The sequence below is a fragment of the Sus scrofa genome, chromosome 1 (assembly GCF_000003025.6).
Source record: "Sus scrofa isolate TJ Tabasco breed Duroc chromosome 1, Sscrofa11.1, whole genome shotgun sequence".
NCBI classification, from domain to species: domain Eukaryota; kingdom Metazoa; phylum Chordata; class Mammalia; order Artiodactyla; family Suidae; genus Sus; species Sus scrofa.
In genome coordinates, this window is record NC_010443.5 from 250,278,090 (window position 1) to 250,305,025 (window position 26,936).

Here is a 26,936-nt window from a genome sequence, read left to right on the forward strand (position 1 = left end):
CACACCCACGGCATATGGAAGTTCCCAGACTTATGGTTCCAACTGGGAGCTGCAGCTACAGGCCTACATCACAGCCACAGCAATGCCAGATCTGAGCCTCATCTGCGACCTACACCACAGCTCGTGGCAATGCCGGATCCTTAACTCTCTGAGCAAGGCCAGGGATCAAACCCACATTTTCATGGCTACCAGTCAGGTTCACTACTGCTGAGCCATGACAAGAACTCCCCAGTATCATTTTCTATGTGTGCCAAGGACAAGAAAAAGTTGGGAAGCACTGTCACTAGACCATAATTCGGTCCATTGGCCTGAGACTGTCCTCCTGACTGGGACACTGAACAGAATCCACTCAAGTATCATGTTACCACAGCAGCTGGTGTCAGCCAGAATCATACCACTAATCATGATTAATGCATTAATCATGCTCTCTAAATACCCTCAGAGGAAAAAGAAAAAAGTGCTAACACTTTTGAGTGCCCGCTGTGCCATCTATACATTTATTTAACCTTCCAACATTTGAAGAAGAAATAGTTACTACTAGCCTTATTTTACAGATAAGGAAACAGGAACAGAGAGACTAATTAACTTTTGCAAAGACACACAGCTAGTAAATGGCAGAGCTAGGCTTTGAACCCAGACAACCGGACTACAGAGCCCTGTGCGCTCTTCGGTGCTAAGGGACACTGCTTTGCCTTGTGGATGATGAAAGAAGCAGTACCATGACGTTAAAAGAATGTTGGTTGGCACTTAGCCTTGGTTGTGCTGCTCCTTAGCTGGGACCTTCGGTAACTCAGTTCACTTATCTGGGCCCCAGACACCATGTATTTGGACAAATATTTACTCAGCATTTCCATGCCAGGAACTACAGTTCAATAAAACAATTTGATTTCTGCTTTGTCCAGCTGAAAGATAGGGGAAGGTACATTTACCCATCATGGTTTCCAGGACACCTGTCACTTATTTCCATTTTAATTTAGCAGAGACTAAACAGAGTGGGTCATTACACCAACATATCGCTTCAAGTTCTTATTGAATTTAGTGCGAGCTTCCTATTTGGCAGTAAGAGTATAATTGGAAAACTGTACCTTTTTCATAATGGGTTTGAGAAGAAAATTGTACCAACATTTTAGAAATGTGACACACTATGAATGCTAGGCTATTAATTAGGGCTGATTTCTTTCAGCAATGTAGTGGTTTTATTTTTTTTAAAGCGACTAGAGAGAAAATATGCCCCTACCTCATTTTTCTCCTGTCTAAAAAGGTCAAAATTACTTTTTGGGGCCAGGTTTAATCCTTTATATGGATTACTAATTGGCAGAACATTTTTTCCCAACTTGTATTTTTTTTTCAAGACCTCTTCCAGGCAATCGACTTGGAACTGTATTAGCACAGGTGATGTCTGACTCCCAGAGCAGACTGGGAAGGCTTGTTTTTATTCATTTATTAGGTACCTGGAGCCTAAGACGGTGTCTTCAACAGCAATTTCCAGTGCCTAAACAGTACCTGGCACAGCAGAGAAGCAGAGTAAACTTTTGTTGAATGAACGATGTAATGCATTAAAATGGAATTCTTCCTAGGTAATGTATCAAGTGTCCATTCATAAAAGCTTCACTTTGGTCACAAACTTCCCCGTTGTTCCTCATATTTTAGTCTCAGCAAAACTGCAGAGTAGGGAGTTCCCGTCGTGGCGCAGTGGTTAACAAATCCGACTAGGAACCATGAGGTTGCGGGTTTGGTCCCTGCCCTTGCTCGGTGGGTTAAGGATCCGGCGTTGCCGTGAGCTGTGGTGTAGGTCGCAGACGTGGCTCGGATCCTGTGTTGCTGTGGCTGTGGTGTAGGCCAGCGGCTACAGCTCCGATTGGACCCCTAGCCTGGGAACCTCCATATGCCGCAGGGCAGCCCAAGAAATGGCAAAAAGACAAAAAAACAAAAAACAAAAAACTTTAGAGTAAAATACTCCACATCTGAAGGAACGATGGGCGCCTCGAAGGTGTGTTTGGTGGTAAATGGGTCTCTGTTCCTTGGAAGCTACAGGATGTTATTTGCCTCTTTCTTTGAGTCGGGAGTTTTCCTTTGGTGAGACTGTTACCCGACGGTTTCAATGAATGCCTGGAAGCAGATGAGCAAGTCTTGAAAATCTCCGGCCAGAAAGTCCATTTTATCTTGATGTTATTCTTACTAAGTCTGCCTTATTCTAATTGTCTGAGTGAGAGGCACTGAGAAGCTGTGAAGAAGGATGCTACAAATTTGCAGTGAGGTCTAGGATTTTAACGATTCCAAAGAAATCTCAGGATCTGAGTCCAAAGAATAAATATTTCATGAGATCATTTTTGCACAGAGGCTCATGACTAAGAGTGTATTCAATCTCTTTCCTCCATAAAAAAAAAAAAAATACTGACATAAACATCGTTGTTTTCCTTTGCAGCATTCACTTTTAATAAACCCATCAGTGCTTTCCCTTCATGGTTTTTTACAGAATATTATTATTATTTTTTTTGCTTCTGACTTCTGCATTTTAGTGCCCACTCTTTCCCTTAAATGAAGATTCTTTTTTTTTTTTCTTTCTTCAGGTGGATAATAGCATTTACAGACTTGAATACATCCCCAAACAGCATTACATGGGAGCCCTCAAGGAACAGTAAGACAAAATAATCACTGCTGTGAAAGTACAGCTGCTAGTGTGCAAAAATAATGTCTAAAGAGCCAGTTCTTTATCACCCTTTGCACTTTGAAAGCGCTATGGCTGACTCGGGCATGAGCTTAGGGGGTTATTTTTCCACTTCTTGGACACCATCCAGCTCATCTAGATGAATGAAATTATTATTCTTTCCAGAAGGAAGTTCAGGTTAAATGAATAAAATACACTCTGTTCGGGGCAGGTTTTGGACATTCTAATTGCACAAGAGCCGGTGTGAGCAGCAGCTGAACACGGGGTATGAGTTTCTGAGGTGCTACAGATGGGGAGTAATTTATTTTGGATTGCGTTCGCGGTTAAAAATCTCTTTTTTTAAGGGTCCTCTTTCTGTTCCCCAATTCTTGTAGGTTCTTCAGAAGCTTCTATTATAAACATCCTTAGCCTCTGAAGTCGTACACTGGGCCTAATTTTAAGGGCTTGTTTAATTGCCTTTAATACAGTTTCAGCATCCCTGTTCAGCCACAGAATGTGGCTGGTGGAGCCGTGAGCATAGCAACATTGCTTGCTTTTGAGGTCTCAGCTGTAGAAAGTGGATGTTTAAACCACTCACTATGCAGTAGGGGATGATGAGGTAGGTTTCTGCAGGTTTCTTGTAACACAAGCCTAGAGGGATGTTCCTCTAATTATTCGAACCCTTTTTAGTGGATTGCCTCGACTACAGCAGTTCTGGTATTTCAAATTCTGCCATCTTTGCCCCGATAAAACCAGTGGCAAGTCTCAGGACATGGCTGGGACTTCAGATTCCATATATTAGAATTTTAATTATAACTAAATGTAAATCCTTCCTTCCCTGATCAGATGCACCAGGGAAATTCACAATGCCTGGGTGGGTATTTAAGAAGTCTGGGTGGAGCATTCGTAATAAACTCCCAAACAGGAAAAGAAACACGGCTATTAGAAATCAATCCCTTCACCCGGGCTATTTTTATGCTGCCCCATTCCTTTCTCAGATCCCCAGGGCATGCGTGTTTTGTGCTGATTGTTACCTGAGCTTCTGAAAAGCTGCTTTCACAGGCTGTCTGGTAAAGATCGACTCTCCCCAGCTTTCCCTTTCTTCAAGATTAAACGGGCTAAGATGATGGATTTTAAAACTTCATCAGTCTGATCTTTATTAAAGAATATGACTCAAGATCGGGGCCCCTGAAGTTTCACAGTAAACAAGTAACAAACGGCATTCAAAACGATGAAAAGGTATGCAATCTTGCTTGGAGAGGATTGCAGTGAAACGGAAATTCTGATTTTTACCCATCAGATTAACAAGGTTTTAAAAGGTTGGCTAAGGCTAGGAGCTTGCTTCCTGTGGGATCACAGAGGCCCTGTCAAGTCTCTGTTGTGTGGGGTAGCAGCGAGAAGTGGAACCAGGTAGAGTGTCTTCGGAGGGAAATTTCATTAAGCAATATCCAAATTAAAAAGCACATTCCTTTTGGCCCCACATCTCTACGTGCAAGGAATTTACTCTGCAGATGGATTTGCTCAAGTGCATAAACAAAATGTACAGGGATGGCAGCAAAATGGTCATTTTAGAGATTCAAGGCAGCCTAAATGCCCATCAGTATCGATTGGTTAAATAAACATGTGCTTGTTTATACACAGAATAGCTTTAGATTGACAAGAAAAAACGCTAACAATGTTGGCCTCTGGGGAGAGCTAGGGAATAAGCGCGAGGAAAGGAAAAGTTCAATTTTAGGTATTCTAGTTTGATTTTCACTACTGTCTGTATTACCTACTTAAAAAAAAAAATAAAAAAGTACGGCAATTCCCTTTATTACTTTCTACTTAGTCTCCAAATAGTTAAAAGCTTCCTCTGCGTTTTGCAAGATAAAATCCCAGGCTGAGTCCTGAGCAACAGAGTTTCCTCCCTCCACACTTTCTGAGTCCCCGCGTCCCAGCAGCGAGGATTCTCTGCTTCCCCACCAATTCCTTCCTCCAGGCCCCTTCTGCCATGTGCAGATGAAAAAGCATCATTCACATGATGGACAGTCATTTCCTAGTATTCTCAGGTATATCATTTCTTTTCTTTTTTCTTCATTTTTGGCTGCCCCTCGGCACATGAAGTTCCCAGGCCAGGGATCAGACCTGAGCCACAGTTGAGACCTAAGCCACAGCTGTGGCAACGCTGGATTCTTAACCCACTGTGCCCATCCCGGGATTGAACCAGTGTCCCAAGGCTCCCAAGACCCTAGGATCCCGTTGTGTCACAGCAGGAACTCCAGAAATTTCACTCCTATTTCTTCTTATCCCCTCTCAAAAGATCCTCACGCTGTTTCTGCTCTTTGCCTGTTAGTGTTTCAGAGCTGTCTTTATGCATTGAATTAATCCTCTTCCACCCGACCTTTCCTTTGAAACAAAGCACCCCTCCCATTGCTAAACTTAGACCACACATCTCAAGCCATCAACCTAGGAGATATGCTACTCCTTGAGCTGGACTTTGAATCTCCTTGGCCTGTTTCTCACCATAGGGACTGCTAAGGCCTTAAACCTCAAAAGCTGCTAAAAATTTAGCTATAAACAAACAAACAAACAAACAAACAAAAAGAGATCCCATTGTGGCTCAGTGGTAACAAACCCGACTAGCATCCATGAGGATGCTGGTTCCATCCCCGGCTTCACTCAGTGGGTTAAGAATCCAGTGTTGCCTGAGCAATGGTGTAGGTTGCAGATGGCTCAGATGCCGGGTTGCTGTGGCTGTGGTGTAGGCCGGCAGTTGTAGCTCTGATTTGACCCCTGGCCTGGGAACTTCCATATGCTGAAGGTGCAGGCTTAAAGAGACAAAAAAAAAAAAAAAAAAAAATTGTTACCAGCTAGCATCAGACATTTTGCAAAGCACCTCACACACACAATGTCATTTAATTCTCGTAACAGCAAGACATTGCTAAGTTCTATTTTTGGGATGAGGAAAATGAAGCATAGAGAAGACAAGAAATTGGCCAAAGGTCCCATGGCTAGTGAGAGGCAAAGGTGGGACTGAAATCGCCTGAGATTCCAAAACATGTCCACATTTCACCTAGTCTGAGACCCGCAGGGCTCCTGCCCCAACAAAATCTTCACTCCACACTGGATTCTGCAGTCTTCTCTCCTTGGCTTGCAACATCCTGCCATTCTGCTTCTGCAGACTTCCACCTGTTACCCCATCACGACCTCTCATCTTGGCACAGGCCCCTAGGCTGGGGTGTGCCATGCCCTCTTCCCTACCAGCCTCTTGCTTCTGCAAGAGGACTCAACAATGACAGAAGTCTTGGCTTGATGGATATGGGAGAGGGAGGCCATGGTGAAATGAAAGCCATACAAAGAACCACCAGAATGCTCACATTCTTCTGTGACACCATGAGCCTGAGGAAGTGCAAAACTTCTGAGCAGAACAATGTGGCTGCTTATTTGGATGTATCCATCCATTTACTTTTGAGCATCATGTCTCTTTAAAAAAAGAGTTGGCCTCTAATTAGTTACAACTGAGCCACTAAAACAAGTGCAAACAGAGCCAGATAGGAAGCTGGTGCTTTTCCAAAGTGAAGTCCTGCGACTGCCTACCTCAGGCTCTCCTGGGGTGCCTATTAAAATGAAGGTTCTCAGGTCTCACTCCCTCACCTAAATAGAGCCTCATAATCTCCATTTTTAATAAGGCTGTCCAAGCGATTCCCTGATTCCCTAATTTGGGGGAAAATGAGTCTTTTTGGCAGAATTATTGAGATTTCTTTTTTAGCTGAGTCTCAGTCAATTTCTATTTCACCTTTTAAATACCCCTGGGGCTTCTTAAAACATGCCACCTTTCATGTGCAAAGGGACTTTCTTTAGCTGTGGTTTGCTTTTTCTCCATCTCTGTCCCTTCATACCTTGCCTAGGCATTTATCTGTTGCCTCCTGTCTTGAAATAGTGGGAGCAAGTCATCCTGGGCCTATTTGGGGTATTTACCTGGTACTTTTGGAAGATTTGGTCATCCAGGGAATTGACTTAGAGCCAAGTTTAGGAAATATTGATCCCAGGAGATCAATATGGCTGCTCCGGGAGCTCTTTGATGAGCTCAGCTCTTCAAAGGCTAGTTAAAAGCTGGAAAGTCAAGGGCAACAAAAAGGATCTATCATTAGTTGTGTTCAGAGCAGGCCCCAGGAGGCTGGAGGCATTGATCGGAAGGACGGTGAGATATTAAGAAGCAAGAAAAACAAAGGACTCCTACATCGTCCTTATTCCTTCATCTCTGCTGTTAAGGAGAACCATTTTCACTGGAAGTGGCGGACCAAGAAATGAAGCAGGCAAGAGGGTTTTGAAGGTCAAGGTAATTACCTGACATGATTTCAAAGCTTCCAGTCCCTGTGAATTACATCCATGTGACAACCCTGTCAATTCAGTTAGATCTTCTGAGGGAATCGCAGAAGAACAATGGATGACACAGGACCAGTAAGTGAGTTTCAAACATGCAAAAATGGAGTTCCATTTGTTTACGGAACACTGAACTTGGTCCTGCCAGCAGGTAACATTCCAGAAGAAGGGACTAGCTTTGCACGCTCTGGGGAAGGAAGCAGTGGATCATCTCAAAGGAATGGTTCGGCAAGAAGAAAATAAGGCTCAGTCTCTGCTCCTTGGAGAAGGGGATTGTTGGTGCATGAATGCCCACACAGACAGGGGGACTAGCCTGCTGGCGGTGGTGACAAACAGGGTTACAGACCACTGGTGGGGAAGAGGGCTGGCGGTGGTGGGCGTCTTTCTGGTCGTTCTGATTTCAGTGGAGTGAATTCTTCAACATAATCTAATAAAAGTCGCCTGGAGATGTGGACGGACAGGGTCCACAGTGGAATAATGGGCAATGAGTGGCCTTAAAGCACAGGCATGGAGAACGCAGACTTTGTGGAGTGAGAAGTCTGGCAAGCACCTCCGGCTGCGTGACCATGGGTGAGCTGCTAAGGCTGGGCTTCTCCAGGTGTGACAAGAAGATCACCCACCTCACAGCGTGGTCAGGAAGACCCAGGGAAGTGACCTGCGCAGAGTGTGAAGCACACCTCTGGCCACTAGCCCCGACCGTCACTGTGGATCAGTGTTCATGTGCCAAGGTTTCCAGCACCACACAGCTGGACTGTCCTCTTCTCTGCTCAACATGACAGCAAGGCCTCCCACGAAAACACCGTAGACACAGTGACTCATATTCATACGAAGCAGCCGAATCCAAAACTTACATGGTGAAAAGTCTTGCTCAAGAGAGGACGCTTTCGGCTGGATATGGTTGTGCAGATACCCTCAGACCAGTGCAGAAGTGATGCCTTCCTGCCTGGAACCTGGTTGGATGCTTCCTTTACAATGAATGCAGGATAAGTCATCTGCTGAACAGACATCCATTGAGCATGTGCTATTCATCAGGCCCCGGGGCACAAAGCAGAGTGTGACACAGCTCATACTTAAGGAGCATACAGCCTCCAAGATGAGATGAATAAGAGATGGCGGTTTTACATTACTGGTACACACGGGCGCTGGAGGACAGCAGGGGAACAGAGCACAGGAACCAGCCCCCTTTGTGGAGGTGGGTGGGGGCGGTCAGGGTCCCCGAGACAGCCAGCGTCTGAGTCGAGGCTTCAGGGCTGAGCAGGAGTTGGGCAAAGAGGATGGGCAGGGCAGCATTCTCGGCAGAAGGAACAGTATTTGCAAAGGCACAGATGGGCGTAACAGCAGGGCATGGTGAATGCCAGGCTCTACACGCAGTGTGGTGTTGTAGGAGTTTAAGCAGGAGGGTGTGAAAAGGGGGGAAACCACACGAGCTAGCGCCACGGGGCAGGAGCAGAAAGTGGGGGAATTCCGGAGAAGGCCTTGGACTTCAGCCTCCTGGGGAGGGAGGACCCTGGCAGATATCAAGCATCGCGATGATGCAATCAGACGGTGTTTTAGGAAGATCACTCTAGTGACTGGGAGAAGGAGCTTGTTGGGAGACGAGTCAGGGAGGTCAGTAAGAGCACCCCCCCAGCCAGAGAGAAGGCGCTGCTGCAAGGTCAGGGTCGATACGGAGAGAGGAAGGGCTAAATATACACACTAATGAGGCAAGTGGAGCAGACCTGGGGGCTGTCTGGATATGGATGACAAAAGAGAAGACCTGGGGATGATGTATATCCTTCTTGCAATGCGCAGAAAGAAGAGACTTCAGCCCAAGTTGTTTTGTGGGTCTTTTTTTTAGCAACGGAGGATGGATTTCATTTTTGATGTGGGATGTTTGAGGTACACATGGATATACAAGTTGAAATGTCAGTCTAAAAACTCACAGGAGGGGTCTGAATTAGAGAGAATGGCCTCAGTGTCCACAGGACTCACTTTGACAGGATGAGAAGAGCAGGTGGTAGGCTGCGGTGAGTGAGAAAAGCAGTGGGCGGAGGAAGGACCCCCGGAAAACACCAGTATTTAATAGGAAGACAGAAAAAGGCTGCTGCAAAGACAGGAGAAAAAAGTCCAAGGCCTAGAGAATCAGAGAGCACAGAAACCAAGGGATTAGCTTCCGGAAGCTGAGGGATGACCAGTGAACACTTCCTTTCATAATCAGGAGGTCATCTGTGTACATACCAGTTAGACTTCTTGTTTGCAGCCAGCGAATGCACTCGTTATTTTCAGCAGAAAGGTATTTATTAGCAGTTATTGGATAAATGTACACAATCTCTGGGAGGCCACACACACAGGCTGGGAGGTCTTTCCACCAGGAACTGCCGTGGTCGCCGGGACAAACACCCACTCTCACCACAGAACTGTCACAATGGAAACCCCACTGCCACCTGTGACCAGGTACGAGAACATTCGCCAGAGCTGCCCCAGATGAAGAAACAGCTCCGCCACTGTGCTTACAAGAAGAGCCACACTTCCCAAGAGCAACCTCATTCTAGGCTGAGTCTGTTTCAGGCCACCTTCAGATTCCCAAGTGGGATCCCACCATCCCAGCACCTACATCGGCCACAGCATCAAATGAAGATGGAGTCAAAAAAAAAAAAAAAGCAAGAGTAATCTTTATTCCTTGGAAACACATTTGGAAAAATGCATCAGTAAGATTAAAAGATTCGGAGCACATTTATTTGTATGCAGCACATACACTGAGCATCACAACATCAGCTAAGATGAAATACACCTGTAAACACGTACCCTGGGGAGAGTTTGTTAGGTGACGGACTCCACTGTGCGGGGTGTGCAGCTGATTCCCTGCTTCTGGATAGATTTTTGTGGTTACCGGAAAAAAAAAAAAAAAAAAATCAGGAGTTCCCATTGTGGCACAGCAGCAGAAATGAATCCAATGAGTACCCATGAGGATGCAGGTTTGATCCCTGGCCTCGCTCAGTGGGCTGGGGACCTGGTGCTCCCTTGAGCTGTATTGTAGGTCACAGACACGGCTTGGATCCTGAGGTTCTGTGGCCGTGGTGCGGACCGACAGCTGGAGCTCCAATTCGACCCCTAGCCTGGGAACTTCCATATGCAGCGGGTGTGGGCCTCAAAAGAAAAAAAAAAAAAAAAAAAGAAAAGAAAAGAAAAAAAAGATTGGATGTTGGCAATGAACTATCCCAAGGGATGGCAATTTATTTTTAAAAAAGGCTTAAAAGGGCCAAATAAAAATAGCACAAGAATCGATTTCACAAAAATACACAGGCTTTCCCATCAAGAGGAAAAAAAATGTCTCGCTCGCAGGCTTGAAATGGGGGGAAATAAATACTTGGGTACTAGTTCTACCCTAAAAGACAACATATTGACTTCTGGTTCTACAATAAGACTGTGTAACACATTCCTATCCTCTTCTACAGAATGCTTTGGCACAACTTCATTATACTGGAGTCATAAATAGGTCTCAGATTGCATGCTGCTTTTTAAAAGAATGAAGTCTGGGGTAAAAACCAACCCTCGAATTCTATACCTTCCAACAGTGTGTATGCATATTTATGTCTTCTGAAATCATGCAAGTTAGCAGCACCAATCATTACGACATAAAAGAATTATTCCTGTACTTGAGCAGCAACTTCTATAAAAACGGGCACTACGCAATGTATGATTAATAAAACTGCTGAGAGTCAAAGTGGCTAAACTGCGTTAAGACAGGAAACTCAAAATCGCCCTGCATTTATATAACATCTAACACATCATGTACTTTATTTAGCTTCTGAAAGAGGTAACCCTCTGTTAGAAAAGGTCTGAGTGTTATGTCCTAAGCCTAAAAATACTACATGTTGATAAATCACAGAATTTTAGAGGGAGAGAGGACCCTGTGATCATTGAGTCCAAACTTGCTCTTCTCAGGATGGGAAAATGAGGCCAACAACGGGAAAACGGTTTGTCCAAGATCATACTATGGCACAGGCTGGACCCTGGCGACCTCAGCTCCCACCGCCGTACTCTGCGGTCCTCTCTACAGAGCCATCTTCCCAAGGTTTTCTGGTTGTATTTGGTCCCATTCATTAAATAACAAAGAAATACCAGGTACACAGCAATATGATAAACACAGACTTAACACTCCAATTTTAATCTTAGAATATCCTGAGCCTTCAACTACCTTCATTTTATTGAGAATGCAGTCAACAGTAAATTATGACTACCTATGGTGCTTGTTTTCAAATATTTACAGGGCCACTGAAAACACCTTTCGGAACTATTCCTCAGACACACTTTGACAGACACATCCGTGTGATGCCAAGACACTTTCCATGGGATGTCACAAGACTATGATGGTGAATGGAAGTAAGAGGCTTCAGTCTCTCAAAGTGCGGTCATGAGTTTATCTCGATACACCATACTCTGCACTCCTCCTAAGTTCTTCTGGTTCTGGTCGTGGACATAATCGAAATGGCTGTCATCTCCACTGGCCGATGCTTTCCAATGTGGCCTGTCATCCTGAAAGGATGGCCTGTTTTGTTTGCAGAGTGAACGGGTTAGTGGGGGGATGGAAGACAATTCAGAGAGGTGAGTGAAGCAACACAAGCACACGGGAAATGGGCTGGGAACACTAGGAACCACGCGAATAGGGATGGCTCACAAATGGAAAGGAATGGAATGGATTTTCTATGTTAAGGTCTTTTTTTTGGCCACACTGTGCCAGCGATCAAACCCACACCACAGCAGCAACCTGAGCCACAGTAGTGACAACACTGGAGAGATTCCTAACCACGAGGCCACCAGGGAACTCCTACTTTAAATAATTTTTAAAATTCCGATGCAGGTTCTTGATCAACTTCATCCCTCCAAGGGCGCCTGATGGGCAAGTCAAACTGGGGAAAGCTAGGCGACAGGTAAAAAAGGTTCCCTTTCTACAGAACCCCCCCCCAGGGCTGTTGCCATGCACAGGGACACTGGGGATGCTGTATGCAGCACTTTCCAAAAGTGTTGGACCAAATAGTTCTCTTTTCCTGGGGAGCTTGATAAAACACTAGATGCTGAGTCCCACCCCCAGAGATTCAGATCTAGTAGGTCCAGAGCAGGGCTGGGGCTCTGCGTTAACAAGCTCCCAGGTGACAGTCACGCTGTCAGGCAGCAGGGCCACCTGTGAGCAGCACTGGTCCAGCCTCCCCAGCATTCTCGGGGTGAAACACTGGGCTAGGTCGGCCTCACAAGGAAACTAATATATTAAGACAGGCAAAAATAAGTGTTACATCTTGAAAACACAAGGTTAAATTAAAAAGCATTTACATAAATCTCTTCTGTGTCTCATGTCTAGAAAAGAAATGGCCTCTGCAATACAGAAACATTTAGAAGTATTACTTCACCAGTCTAACTTGCTTTTATTTATTTTTGGGGGCTTTGTGGAGCCGCACCTGCAGCTTATGCAAGTTCCCAGGCTAGGGGTGGAATTGGAGCTATAGCTGCCAACCTACACCACAGCCACAGGAACGTGGGATCTGAGCCGTATCTGCGACCTACACCATAGCTCATGGCAATGCCGGATCCTTAACCCACTGAGCGAGGCCAGAGATTGAACCCACATCCTCACGCATACTAGTTGGGTTCGTTAACCACCGAGCCATGACAGGAATTCCTAACTTGCTTTTAAAAGTTACATGACTACCAAGTACTTAGAATCAAACTGCGCTGTTGTCCTACAGGAGCCTCAACAAACTCAGTAAGAACTGTCAAGAACAAACTGCTCTCATATGCCTTGTTCTAAATGGATTTATTTCCATCCCTCCATTCACGTACTTTCTCAAGGAGTGAGGCTAGCAATCTCACTGAGAAATAACTTTATGCAAACTGCATTCACCAACTATGTTTCTGAAAGAGCTTCTCACATAAACATCAATTAAGACTGATCTGAAATTCAAATCTTAAAAGGAACGTTTGCCTTTACAAAGCTGGCATTAAAAAACGCTTAAGCTTAACCGTAAATGCAGCAAGGCAGGTGCCAGTTTACTTAAGAAGGATGGTGGTGGGAGGTTAGGGCAGAGGTGGATAAACATAGCCCGCAGCCTAAATCCCACTTACTGTCTGTTTTCAGAAACAAGCTTTAAGGGAGCACAACCACACCCGTTCACTTAGGTATTGTCTGTGGCTGCTTTCAAGCTCTAATGGCAGAGGTTAAGTAGTTGTGACAGAGACCCCAAAGCTGAAAATACGGACTCTCTGGCTTTTTACAGAAAAAAGTTTACCGACCCATAGGTTTAGAAAAAGATCCACTGCCAACAAAAAGCAACCATCCACCCCACCCGTGGTGGTGGTGGTGGGGGGGAACCCCACAACAACAACAAAAAAACCCTGAGCTTGAGTCACATTTTTAGAAAATGAATTCTCAGGACAGGAAAATGTTACTTAGAAAATTTAAGTAACATTTCAGACATAAAACCAAACCCAAAATATCTGAGGTTAGAATGACTTAAAAACAACACCAAAAAACCCCTGCCCGGTTCATTTTTATTTCAAAAAGCATAACTTCAGCAAATCCAGACCTGACCTATTGCTGGCTTCTTTTGCGTGGCAAATTATTCAGCCCGGTCAGGACAAGACAACTCTTTGACAATTGCTTCGGATGCAGAATTTTAATTCGTAAGGAAGCAGAAAAGGAGAACCCTGGGGGAAAGACAGCTCTGCGAGCCCGAGCACTTACCTGACGTTTGGGGAGTGAGGGTGCCACCGAGGCTGGCCGGGGTGGAGATTGGGATGATACTGAGACTAGAAATAAAAGAACACACTTGATTATTCCATGACCTTTGGTGGGCAATGGTCTCCAGTGGCTGTGAGTGGAAAGGCTCTAATTGAACCCTGGCTGGGGGAGCAAACGTCTCCCAGGATATCACATTTCCCCCGTGACAAAGGCTGGGGACTGCCCTCCAAGAAGAAAGGTCGGAGCATCTGCCTTGAAAGGGCCCCCCGCAGGACGCCCAGGCCAGGGTGCACTCATCTCTCCCAAGGGAACCCACAGAAGGGGCCACAGACATGGGGAGAACGGAGGTAAGTTCCTCTTTAGAAACAATTTTGGTCATGAGCTGAAAAGGATGACAGCTGAGGGTAAACAGCTACATCTGGAAACAGACAGGGACTGAACAGATAGACATCGAGGCAGCAGATTGTGGGCAAATTCTTTCGCCCTTGTGTAAGCAATAGAATTCTTTCCTAAAATGCGGTCCCAAACAAAATGCACCCCCCCCAAAAAAAACTACCAACCAAACGCCCAAACCATCCAGGGCACCACTATCCTGATAAAAAAAGAAGAAAGGAAGTAATGTGCCCATTTTACAAAAAGGGCCTGGCGGCGGGTTCAGGGGGCTGCAGATCCACATCTGGCCTGCAGAGGGCAGCGGTCCCAGACACAGCCAGAGCCCTGACGCTTCACAAGGCTAAACTTTCTTTGGGGCAAATTTAGGCTCTCCTGACATCCCAGTCACCATAGTTTTGCCACTCTGATTCTTTTAATTATTTCTTCCCCTTCTTCTCCCTTCCTGTAAGCAGAAACCCATTTTCTACCACGGAAAATTCTCAGCAATGCTGTTAATTCACTTTCCACCGCCCTGAGAGGCCCTCCTAGGGGCCCCCTCCCTCTTCTTCAAAGGTGTGGTCGGCAAGTCTGAGGGCCCCCCACCCCACACCCAGACATCCTCGAGGACAGAGGAATCTGGAGAAAACCTCTCAGGAACAGAATCTGAAAGCTGACCAGGGCTGTGGAACCTCCCTCGTGCAGTCTCTTCACATTTCTCTCTCTTAGGGGATACAGAAGCCCAGAGAGTCAATAGATGATTTGCCCAAAGCTGAAGTGTTTTAGGGGTTTGGGTCACACGGCCAGGCCCCAGATGAGGCTCCACCAACTGGGTCTTCAACAACAGAGAGTGACCGAGAACAGAAATAGACCTTTCTCTCCTATACGCCTTGTCTTCAAACATCAAATTAGATTCTTTGGGGATAAGTGGGCACCTTATCCATAATGACCTGGGAAGAAGTTATTCCAGAACCCTCCTTGGTCTCTTCTGGTAATTTATTCACCCTCTAAAGCTATCAAGGAGAATTTGTTGTTGTTGTTTTAGGGCCACTCCTGCGGCATGTGGAGATTCCCAGGCTAGGGGTTCAATCGGAGCTGTAGCCGCCAGCCTATGCCACAGCCACAAAAACGCGGGTTCCAAGCTGCATCTACGGTCTACATACACCACAGCTCACGGCAATGCCAAAAGCTTAACCCACTGAGAGAGGCCAGGGATCGAACCCGAGTCCTCATGGATACTAGTCGGGTTTGTTAGCCACCGAGCCATGACGGGAACTCCAAGGAGTACTTTTATTTTTTTTTTATTTTTTGGTCTTTTTGCCTTTTCTAGGGCAGCTCGTGCAGCATATGGAGGTTCCCAGGCTAGGGGTCTAATCCAAGCTGTAGACGCCGGCCTACGCCAGAGCCACAGCAACGCCAGATCCGAGCCAAGTCTGTGACCTACACCACAGCTCACGGCAACGCCGGATCCTTAACCCACTGAGCGAGGCCAGGGATCGAACCAGCAACCTCACGGTTCCTAGTTGGATTCGTTAACCACTGAGCCACAAAGGGAACTCCAAAGGAGTATTTTTAAATGTTAACCCACACGGTTCTCAACCTGGGCAGTTTTGTCCCCTTGGGGACAACTGGAAATACCTATGTGCGGTTCTGCTTGTCACGATGACTCGAGGGTTACCTGTACCCCTTGGGCAGAGAAGAGGGAAGCTAAACCTCCTGGAACTCTAGGAACAGTCCCCAAGCTACGAAGAACTATCCTGCCCCAAATGCCAGTAGTGTTCTCATCGCAAACACAGCAATCCACCCTTCGCATTTGGCGACGCTTGCTGAGCTCAGAGCAACATCGATGCTGCAATAGCACCTTCCTCGAAACCTTCCTCAGCACTCAGATGCTTATCAGGCCGCTTCTCAGGATATTCTCTTCCTGGTCAATTTACTCCCAAACCTTGACAGAACAGCATGGCACCTCTAAGGCTGCCAAGGAGCAGAGCGCCAGCGGTTGCCAAAGATATTAGGAGAAGAGCAACAGGTAGGTAACAGTTTTTGTGGATTTGATTTTAATGAACAATTGCCTTGACATTCACTCCAAGCAGAGCAAGGGCACACCTGCGAGGCTGCTGGGCCAGGGGCAGCCTGAGCTGGAAAGGATTTTTTTTTTCTCCTCTTCAAGCACGAATCACCCGTCAACAACATTCTATCCACTCACCTCTTAAGTCCCCCCACCCCACGCCCCCACCCCAAAAAAATCTGTGACTAAGAAGACTCAAGAATCCAAAGAAAGCAAGGCAACTGGGAAACCTGGCCTTTCCTCTTCCAGGAGCAAAGCACTTTTTTTTTTTTTTTTAAATTATAGTTGATTTACAATGTTGTGCCAATTTCTGCTGTACAGCAAAGTGACTCAGTTATACACACACACCCCCCATTCTTTTTTAAAAATTATCTTCCAAGTCTATCCCAGGAGATTGGATACAGTTTCCTGTGCTGTACAGTAGGAGCTTATTGCTTATCCATTTTAATAGTTTGCATCTATTAACCTCAAACTCCCCGTCCTTCCCACTCCCTCCTCTGCCCCCTGGCAACCACCAGTCTGTTCTCCATGTCTGCGAGTCTGTTTCTGTTTTGGAGATAGGTCCATTTGTGCCATATTTTAGATTCCACATATAAGTGATATCATTGCAAAGCATTTTTTACACATTATTCTCTTGGAAGTCACAACCAGATTTAACACATTAGAAATAAGCTTTCATGTACGAACGATAAAATCACAAAATTCTTCTTGAACATAATTTGGAGGCCTCATGAAGATAATGCACCTTGGGATCCCATCCCCAGCTAAGGAATTAATATCTACAGTAATGAAGGATCCAGAAAGAGACTGATTAGAACAAGGCTCCATGGAGTTCCTGTCTCGGCTCAGCAGTTAATGAACCCGACGAGCATCCATGAAGACAAGGGTTCGATCCCTGGCCTCACTCAGTGGATTGGTTAAGGATCCAGCATTGCCATGAGCTATGGTGTAGGTCACAGACAAGGCTCGGATCCCACATGGCTGTGACTGTGGCGTAGGCCAGTGCTACAGCTCTGATGGGACCCCTAGCCTAGGAACCTCCATATGCTGCGGGTGTGGCCCTATAAAGACCAAAAAAAAAAAAAAAAAAAAAAAAGAGTAAGGCTCCAAAGTGAATTCACCATGGAGTAATATTCCATGTGACATTCAAAGCCAGACTGCTGATGGGATACAGAAACCTGCAAGAAGAGGGTCCCCTGGACAGTCACAGCTGCCCAGGACAAGAAAGCTGACCTCTGGGGTCATCAGATACAGATGCTGCTTCTAAGTGCATGGCAACCTGAGAACCCAGGGCCCCCACCTGGCTGCTCATCAGAACCACCTTAGCGGCACTGAAGCCCACCGATACCCAGATCCCACACATCCTCAGGTTTCTGACTAAATAAGCCCAGGCTGAGGTCCAAACATGGGTTATTTTTTTTAAAGCCTGCCAGATGGTTCTTAATGTGCAGGAGGGCTGAGAGCTGCTGGTGTTGCTGACTTCCAATCCAGAGGCTTAGAGAAGGCCCCATGGAGGTGAAGGTTTCCTGGCAGAGGAGAAACAGCAGGAAAAAATTATGGGGCAATGATGCTGTGATTCTCCACGAACTGAACATATGATGTATGATGAAGAGCAGGGACAATAAATATAGGAAGTTCAAGTCGGACCTAGGTTGTAGTAGGCTGTGACTAGCCAGCGAGAGCTACCCAGGGGAAGTGGCTGGCGGGCAGGCGGGGGGCTCGGACATGGACTGGCCATCTTGTGAAAGAGCAGAACACCAGCCATGGAAACCTCTCTCTGCTCCTTCTGCAGGCAACAGGCCTGGCACAATGCTTTGCCAAGCAGGTCCTGGAAACCACTGCTCCACTCATGTTAATGGATATGCCACCAAAAGAAAGTGGCAGGGAGTGGCTAGCTTTCTTTTTTTTTCAATGGTGGGTAGGCTGTCCCACAGTCAAATGATTTGGGGGAAATGCTGGATTAAAAAAAAAAAATGAAAACTTTTTCGTTTCGTGTCTTCCTTGAAGGATTTCTCGGTACTTTCAACATGCTGACAGGCACCGTAAGACCCAAGAAGGGCGTGAAGGAGGCGGCATTTCCCAAACGTGTGACCGAGACATCCTCTCCCAGAGGCACCCCAGGGACTCATGTTCCCTGGACTTAGGACACTCTTGGACAGAAAACCGCCTCGCTTGAGGGCCCCCGAGAGATTGTGTTTGACCACCCAGGAACTTAGAACACATATCCCTGCTGCTTGCCAGGGGATGTGGTTAAGAAAAACAGGCAGCTCCGATGACCAAGAGGAAACAGGGGTCAGAGGTAAAGGCTCTCCTCTTATCGTTTTCTCAAAAAAAAAAAAAATACACATACTGTTCTGTTGTTATTTCTTCAAAACTTGATTATAAGCATAAGGATGGCTCAGTGGTGAAAATTTAGACACTTTAAAGACGTATGCTAGGAAAATCTTGAAAAGCAACAGCTCACCTGGTAATTATGGACTTCAGGATTTGTTTTAGAGCTAAAAACAAGAAAGAAAAGGAAAATTAGGTTAACAGGTTGGAAAGTGGCATCGTTACTGATTTATTTATCAATGGAAAACTAATCCTAGGCGCTAGCTATCCTGTTAGCAACTTTCACAGGTACTCTTTCAATTATTTTTTTACTTTTATTCAATTTACAATGTTCTGTCAACTTCTGCTGTACAGTAAAGTGACCCAGGTACACACACACACACACGTATAATCTTTTTCTCCCATTGTCCTCCATCACGTTCCATCACAAGTGATTAAATACAGTTCCCTGTGCTGTACAGCAGGATCTCACTGCTAATCCACTCCAAATGCTATGGTTTGCATATTCTTTCTCTTTGGTTCCCAACAGCTTAAATAAACATATAACTGGGGAAACGGAACAGTGGATCTCCTCTGTCACTTTAGCACTCACAAATGGAAACACAGAGGTGATACTCCTGAATCCTGCTTGCAATGTTACGTTTTGGTCACAGAAAAGGGGTCCTTTCAGTTAGGCAAACCAAGTAATTTTAGCTCCCATTCCAGGTGTGCCCTGGCATTTTTGGAGGGGGGAGCCCACAGTACTGGGCAGCTCCAGTGATGCCCAGAGCTCGCTGGAGGGAGAACCTCCAGCCTCTTGCCGGCACCCGCCACTGTGGGTCCCACTGTTCTCAACAATGCCACCACAATCTGGCCACCACTCAGGAATGTTCATTCCATGTAAGTGTCGCTACTGGGAACTTCACATCTGTTATTTATTATTTAATCCACACCACAAGGCTATGAGGTCAATAAATGTTACCACCTCATAAAACAGATAAAGGAACGGCTGCCTAAGAGAGAAGTTAGGAGACTTGCCGGCAAGTCTATGGCAGGACAAAGATGGGAAGTGACTTTTGCATAATCCCAAGGCCTGTATCCTTTCCTCTAAGGCACGCTGGCTCTCTGAGAGCCTTGGAAAGGTTCTGGGCTCCTCAGGCATGATCCTATTCTGATGGAATCTAAAGTATAAAAAAGTATGGTAAACAGTATGGGTGGGGACGGTTGGTGCAAAACACAACATATTTAATATGCAAACCTGGCATCTAAGCTTGCTTTTTGGTTTTGTTTTTCTGCCAAAAAACCCACAAACTACCCCAGGACAATCACTGGGCTGTGTTGCTAGGGTGGCATGTTTAAAATCAAGGTTTACTGTTTCTCCAACAATGAAAGGGAAACATACTGTGGTTAAGAACTCTTTCTTGGGGTCTAAATAGCTCTGTGTTCTAGTTTTCAGAGAGGGCCAGTGCACGGAGCCAGGCTCTAGGCCAGATTCACCCTTGGCTGCACCAGGAGGGCTCAGTGTTCAGCAAGGTGCCGTTTTCCTGGCATCACCTCTGTGCCCAGAGCACAATTTCACCGGGGCTTGCACAGCAGTCCGCTCCACCCCAAAGTCCCATGGGATGCGGAGAGCAATTGAGCAGCTGTGAACAGTGGTTATTAGCTCATTTATTCCCAAAGGGTATATTTACTGGGGCTGGGCTTCTTTTTTTTTTTTTTTCTGGTAGAGATTTTTTAGTTTGTTTTGGTTTCCGACATACATAATCTCTACTAGATGCTAAGAGGAAAATGTAATTTTATTAGGTAAAAACAAAGAAAACAACCACTCCCTTAGAGAGAGAGGAAAAAAAAAAAAAAGAAAAGGAAAGAAATGCTGTAACTCACAAGCCCCTGAGAATTAAAAGCAAGACCCACTGACAGGTGCAGACACTGAAGCCTACTACCCTCCCCAGGGATCCTGAAACCAGGGCAAGCTTGTGGGCCTATAACCACCCTTGCAGGATCCCTGAAACCTCCTCCCACCCATGGGGGTGGGTGTGATGAGGAGCAGTTCGACAGGGCTCTCGGGACCCTCCGTGAGATGCTGAGAACTGAACGCAGACATCAAAGCCAGACACCTCACGCCAGCCCAATGGCACTGCAGGTGGCGTGAGGAATCAGAGAGGAGAGGCTGAGTTTCCAGCTGTGTGAAGCAAGGGCCAGCTGTGTTCTCCAGAACCTTGGGGGTCCTTGGAGGTGCCTTGGGGGCTGCCTGGGTGGGGGTTGGGCAGCAGGTGCCAGCCCTGCCCTCTTCTCCCCAGTGGGTATCATCCAGAGCAGCCCCACTGAGGCCTATTCTCTGTGTTGGACTTGCGTGTCAGCTTTCCTTCAGGGGCTGGGAGGAGGATCAGAGGCTAAAATGTTTGAAAAACTCACCTCTTTGTTTTCATTTTATTTTGTTTTATTTCTTTGGCTGAGTTTATGGCACATAGAGGTTCCAGGGCCCAGGGATTGAACCCTTGCCACAGCAGCAACCTGAGCCACAGCAGTGACAATGCCAGATCCTTAATCCCAACCTTTTTGTTTTCAAATGAGAAAAAGAGAGGCCCCGTGCTGGGTTAGAGCAACACTGGGCTGGACAACAGGCCTCCCAATCCCCTGGCCAAGCTCTTTTCACTAACCTGCTCCCCATGCACTGCGTTCTGCCAAGTCTCCAGAGCACAAGGCACACTGAGCTGTGCTGATCTCAAACCCCACCCTCCCTGGCAGCCTGAGACCCCTGCCTGGGACCACCAGAGGCTAATAACTTATGGGGCTACCAACGGCTGGAGCTTGGACACAAGGGCCAAAACAATTATAGTCTGACTTTCTAGCAGGACAGCTGTTCACCGAAGCCAAAACTCGCATAAGAAAACAACTGTTTCAGGAGCTCCCATCATGGTTCAGCGGTAACGAACCCAACTCGTCTCCAGGAGGACTTGGGTGTGTGCCCTGGCCTTGCTCAGTAGGTTTAAGGATCCAGCGTTGTTGTGAGCTGTGATGTAGGTCGCAGACAGGGCTGGGATCCCATGTTGCTGTGGCTGTGGTGTAGGCCGGCAGCTGTAGCTCCGACTCAGCCCCTAGCCTGGGAACTTCCATCTGCCCTGGGTGTGGCCCTAAAAAGCAGAAGGGAAAGGAAACAACTGTTTGGGGGAGAGAAAGAGGAACACGCCAGGTAGAACAGTGTCTTATCCGGGGTGGAAAGGCTGAACCCACCCGGGAGCCTTAAAAACCAGAGTGGCCTGGTCCTGTCCCCAGAGACTAATTTGATCAGCCTGGGGTGTGGTCTGGCAGAGGGTGTCAAATCTCAGCAGGTGATTCCCATCAACAGGAAAGATCAAGACCACAGGTGCTGGAGGAGGGCGTGGTGAACCACGCCCCCCGGGCCAAACCGGGCCCCCCTGCACCTGTAAGTCAAGTTCATTTACACACTGTCTAGGCTGCTTTCCTGCTCCCAGGGCAGAGCGGAGAGATGCCGAGAGAGACAGCAGCGCCCACAAGGTCTAAAACATGTACTACCCGGCACTTTCCAGAAAAGTGCGCGGACACCCGACACCCGCGCTAGAGACTCGGTCTTGTGATGAGCTCCCTTCCTGCAGGAAGGGCACTGGGTGTCTGATAAAGGTCTTCTACGTGGTGTGACATAAAACCTGCACGTAACTGAGCGAATCCAGCCTTTGTTCTCGTGGAGCTTTTGCTCCAGAGCTCGGCCTTTCTGTCCCATCCCTGCTGGCAATGCCATTAGCACACTGTGCACACACACATTCCTATCACCTTTCTCACCCACTGTTACAATAAACAAAGCACAAAGCCGCTCCAACAAAGCAGCTGTGTTCTCCAAAAAGCAAACTGACTTGGAACATTCTATCTTGCCCTTATTGAAAGCCAGGCAGATGGTTTGGCCAGGCAGTTGAAAAAGGGGTGGTGGTGGGGGTGGGGAGCTGGAGGGGACCATCAGGTGCCTCCCCTTGTGATTTAAATGTATGAAAGAAAAAGTCCACATTGCAAGTAAAGGCGGTCATTTCCGGGAGGCACTTACCAGAACTGAGCTGCTATCACCGGGTTGCTTGCTTTAAAGAAAAACAGAAAAGTATGACCATCTTAGAGAGCTTCACCACTTTCATTTGTACATTTTTTTTTTCTTTTTAGGGCCCCACTTGCAGGATATGGAGGTTCCCAGGTGAGGGGTCTAATCAGAGCTACAGCTGCCAGCCACAGCCACAGCCATGCCAGATCCGAACCATGGCTGCTCATGGCAACGCTGGATCCTTAACCCACTGAGCAGAGCCAGGGATCAAACCTGCAACCTCATGGTGCCTAGTCGGATTTGGTTCCACTGCGCCAGGAAGGGGACACCCATCTTTGCCACTTTTTACCAAGGACTAGGGAAGAGACCTCTGTGATCTGAGAGCAGGCTCAACCCCAGGAGGCAGAATCTTCACCTTGGCTACTTCTCCTTTCTAAAGCAAAAGTCAGTCTCCTTCCCTCTGTGCCCCACCCTCCAATTCACTCAGGAAATGCTCCCAGAGTGAGTTCCCAGGGCCAGGAGCTCTAGGACCCAGAGACTGTCCTTGCTCTTGAGAAGCGCAGTCTTGACCTGGAGACAGGCACATAAAATCGAAAACAGCATGAGGTGACTATAAAGGCAGAAACACCAGCAGGAGCCTGTGCTGGGGAGCGTGGAGCAGGTGCTTCCGACTGGGGCTGGGGTGTGAGTCTGTGGAAGGGACCATGGATAGAGGTAGAGCTCACGGATCTAGACTCCCTTTTGGTTTTTTAAAAAAAGGGCGTTTCTGGTGTGGCTCAGGGGTTATGAATCCATCTAGTAGCCATGAGGATGCAGGTTCAATCCCTGGCCTTGCTTAGTGGGTTAAGATCTGGTGTGGCTGTGGCTGTGGCGTAGGCCAGCAGCCACAGCTCTGATTCAACCCCTAGCCTGGGAACTTCCATTTGCCGCAGGTGGAGCCCTAAAAAGCAAAAAACACACACACACACAAATCCAAAAAGGGTGCAGGGAGCATGGAAAAATCATTAAAAGTTTCACAAAAATGCCAGAACTCCAGCTGGAGAAAATGCTGATAAAATAAAGGAGAGAAATAATTGAAACCAGAAAAGAAGGTGAAGGAGTTGCCCAGAACCTGGAGTCTGGAAGGGCTCTAAGGCCACCCCGTGGGGTCAAGGCCTCTCCCTCTGCAGGAGCCACCCCGAGCAGCCTTTCCCCTTGTGCCTGCACAGTCCCAGGACTGGGCGCTCACTGCTGTCCAGAGACAGCACTATGGACAGACTCATCTGGAAAGTTCTTGTTTATACCAGGGGGTTTCTGGGCAACTTTGACCCAACTGGCTACAGGCACAAGCATAGTGCTCAGCAGGGATGTAAACCAGCCCTCGGGGCAGAGAGAGTCCCAGCCCCACCCCCACCCCACCCAGACAGCATCACTCACCTCCCCCAGCTCCTGCAACCAATCCCCCTTGACAATTTGTCACCCCTCCCTGAGAACACCCCCACCCTCTCCCCTCTGGTCTTTCTAGAAAGTGAGGCCACACCCACTGGGCTCTGGAATTTTTTTCCCCACAGAAGCAGCCAGAATGGCTTTAGAGAGCTCTGAGGGCCACACTACTGTACCACTGGTCGAAAAAGGAAGGAAACAGTGGGGACCACAGGGAAGGCATAGGTGCCACGTCCCACAAGGACCCACTAAGTCCTGAGTTATACAAGAAGCGTAGAGAATGGCCACTACGAGGAAATGATATTGGGGGGTGGGGTGGGGGGGTAGAGGCCCTGCTATGAAAGTGCAAGCATTTTAGTGCTAAACTAGGTGTCCCAAAGGGAGCCGTAATCAAGTGTGGACACGGGAGAGCTACGGGAAGGGATCTAGAGTGGATTCAAACAGAAACGAGCCCAGCTCGCTCATCAGCTGATGGACTCTGTGCTGGGTTCCAAGCCTCAGACAGGTGCGAGGCCACAGGAGTAAACAACAGAGGCTGCTCAGGGTGCTGGGAGGAGGCGCGGGGCAAGCTTCCTGGGGCCTGGCTACATTCAAGTGCAGGATGGGTCTGGACTGACCGTGGGACCTGAGCCCAGTACTTAACAGTTCGGGTTCTGCTCTTAGGTGGTCAGAATTCTGGTTGGCAAGAGATTGATGTCCCCACTTGAAAGTGGACGTTGGAGGAGAGAAGGGACTGTTTGCCCCTCTGAGACATGGTGCTGTCTTCACAGGCAGGAAAAATGTTTCCCTATGATACCCCTGGGGTCCCAGGTCCAATGGAAGCAGAGAGGCCCAAGAAAAAAATGCAGAAAAGGGGCAGAAGAAAATGAGCATACCCAAGGAGAAAGACTAAAGACAGATGCAAGAGTGGCCTGATTGCCACCAAGAGGATCCCACCCTGATTTGGTGGAAAGCTTCAGAATGACAGAGAACAGTCCAAAGTCCCTTCAAATACTCCTTGGAGCTTAACTAAACCATAGTGGAAAATCCCAAGACAGAATGAGAAGCACGACACCTTTGAAGGTCGAATGTCTCCGGGATGGATAGCGTTTACTAGGCTTCCGCTCGAAGGTGCTGCTTCTTCGTAACCTGGCGCCGTGGGTCGCTTGATATTCCGTCCGCCCGCTGGAAAGCAAATATTTCACGGCATGCTACCAATATCAGAATGTCAGCGCATCCTACGTATTTGGAAGTGAACTTTTATTTCCAAGGGCGCCAATGTAAATTTCAACTTATCTTGAACTCTTTTGATAAAGACACACACTAAACTTAGCCTTCAGTTGGAAATACAGTCACTGTTGCCAAATCCAGCCCATATTACATTTCCACCAAAGGACAGAACCTGCTGTTTAGGTACCAGCCACTTGACTGCACCAACCAAGCAGGTCTGAGTATTTGGAACATTTGGCTAAGTCAATGCCAAAGCCCACATAAAATGATTTTTTCTAAAACACATTAGGTAGACATTTAACTCTTTCAACGACCACTTAATACACACCTTGGCTTTCCTCGCTATGCCAGGGAAAACATTACTGTTTTCACCAAGGCTTTCAATCAACCTGATGCCCATCTGCAGCTTCCAGGTGGCAATGCTGTCTTGGTCTGATCTCTCACTGCCTCGTTCCAGCCGCCCTCGGTTTATGATCACACGGAAGGAGCCACCTGCCACCTGCTCTGAGTGCCTCCAAGGGGCAACCTCATCCCCAGACTCCCCTTCCTGGTTATGCTTCTCCTCAAAGAGCAGAAGGGAGCCTGGGCTGGGCCGGTCCCATGGGGGTTTCCTCCCAGGATGGAAAAGCCCACCCGGGCAACGACCTCAACAGTCCCAGCCTCTGCACTTCGACCAGAGCAGACCTCAGTGCAGTGTGGGAAGCCTCTGCCAGCCCTTGCAGTTGTGACATTTCCCACCCTCCAGGGAACCCGGGAGTCGAGTCTTTTTCAGAAAAAGATTAGCACTCCCCCCGCCTGCCACGTCCTTCCACAGCATTTAAAAATACATTCAAACAAAATAATTCCTTAAACACAAGTGCACAGGAGAAAAATTTGAAATGAGCAAATCGTTTGGCATTTTAAATAGAGTTCAAGGACATGCCATGTGTGGGTAGAGGTTATGAAACCATGTGAAGTTTTAGATCTTGTAAGAGCAATTCGCGGATCTGTAAACAGCCTCAGAAATAGACTCTGGGAATGCATTTAAAATGCACATCCCCAGGCTTTATTCAAACAGGCACAAGTGAGCACCCATAGATTCTGATTACAAAGTCCTTAGAAGAGGTCCTAAAGCCTCATTTTAGACACACACCCAGGGAGAGCTCGTGTACTTGGAGGGACGTGGTCTTAGAATCATAAGTGTGTCAGAATAAATTCTTTCTTCAAGGTCTTTTTAGATTCAAATATTTCTGAGCCTACCCGGGGTCATGCATACATGCACGCGCGCGCACGCACACACACACACACACACAGTGACATCAGCTCTCATTCTTCACCATCACCAAATTTCTTGATGTTGGCATGTGAAAGGCAACAGAGTAGTGGTTAAATACGAGACCCAAACGGCCTGGGATTGAATCTCAGCCCTACTACCACTGACTGGCTGTGACTGTGGGCAGGATATGTAACCCCTCCCGGCCTTAGTTCCCTTATTTGTGAGATGGGCAGAGTCTGAGGACCCATCTTACTAAGGCCAAGGGGAGGATTACGAGTTGGTACACGTGCAAAGCCTAATGCAATGTGGTCAACAGAACTTTCTGAAACGATGCTTCTGTTCTTTGTCGGTATCATCTGATGTGGTGGCCACCTGCCTCATTTGCAGCCAGCACCTGAAACATGGTTAGTGAGACCAGGAAACCACATTTTAAAATGTATTCAATGTTAATTAGTCTAAATAGCCACATGTGGTTAGTGTCTACTGTATTAGACATAGTTCCTGCTAAATGGCAGCTGTTAATAATTTGGTGATGAT

General features: G+C 47.1%; 1 protein-coding gene across 1 annotated transcript in view; it reads right to left on the reverse strand.

Annotated features, from left to right (window-relative positions):
- Positions 1-26,936, reverse strand: part of EPB41L4B (erythrocyte membrane protein band 4.1 like 4B) — a 142,306-nt gene that overhangs the window by 51,498 nt on the left and 63,872 nt on the right. The window contains 4 exon segments of the mRNA XM_021067313.1: positions 13,725-13,789; positions 18,623-18,656; positions 22,526-22,556; positions 24,990-25,099. Coding sequence (XP_020922972.1) covers positions 13,725-13,789; positions 18,623-18,656; positions 22,526-22,556; positions 24,990-25,099 — 240 coding nt within the window.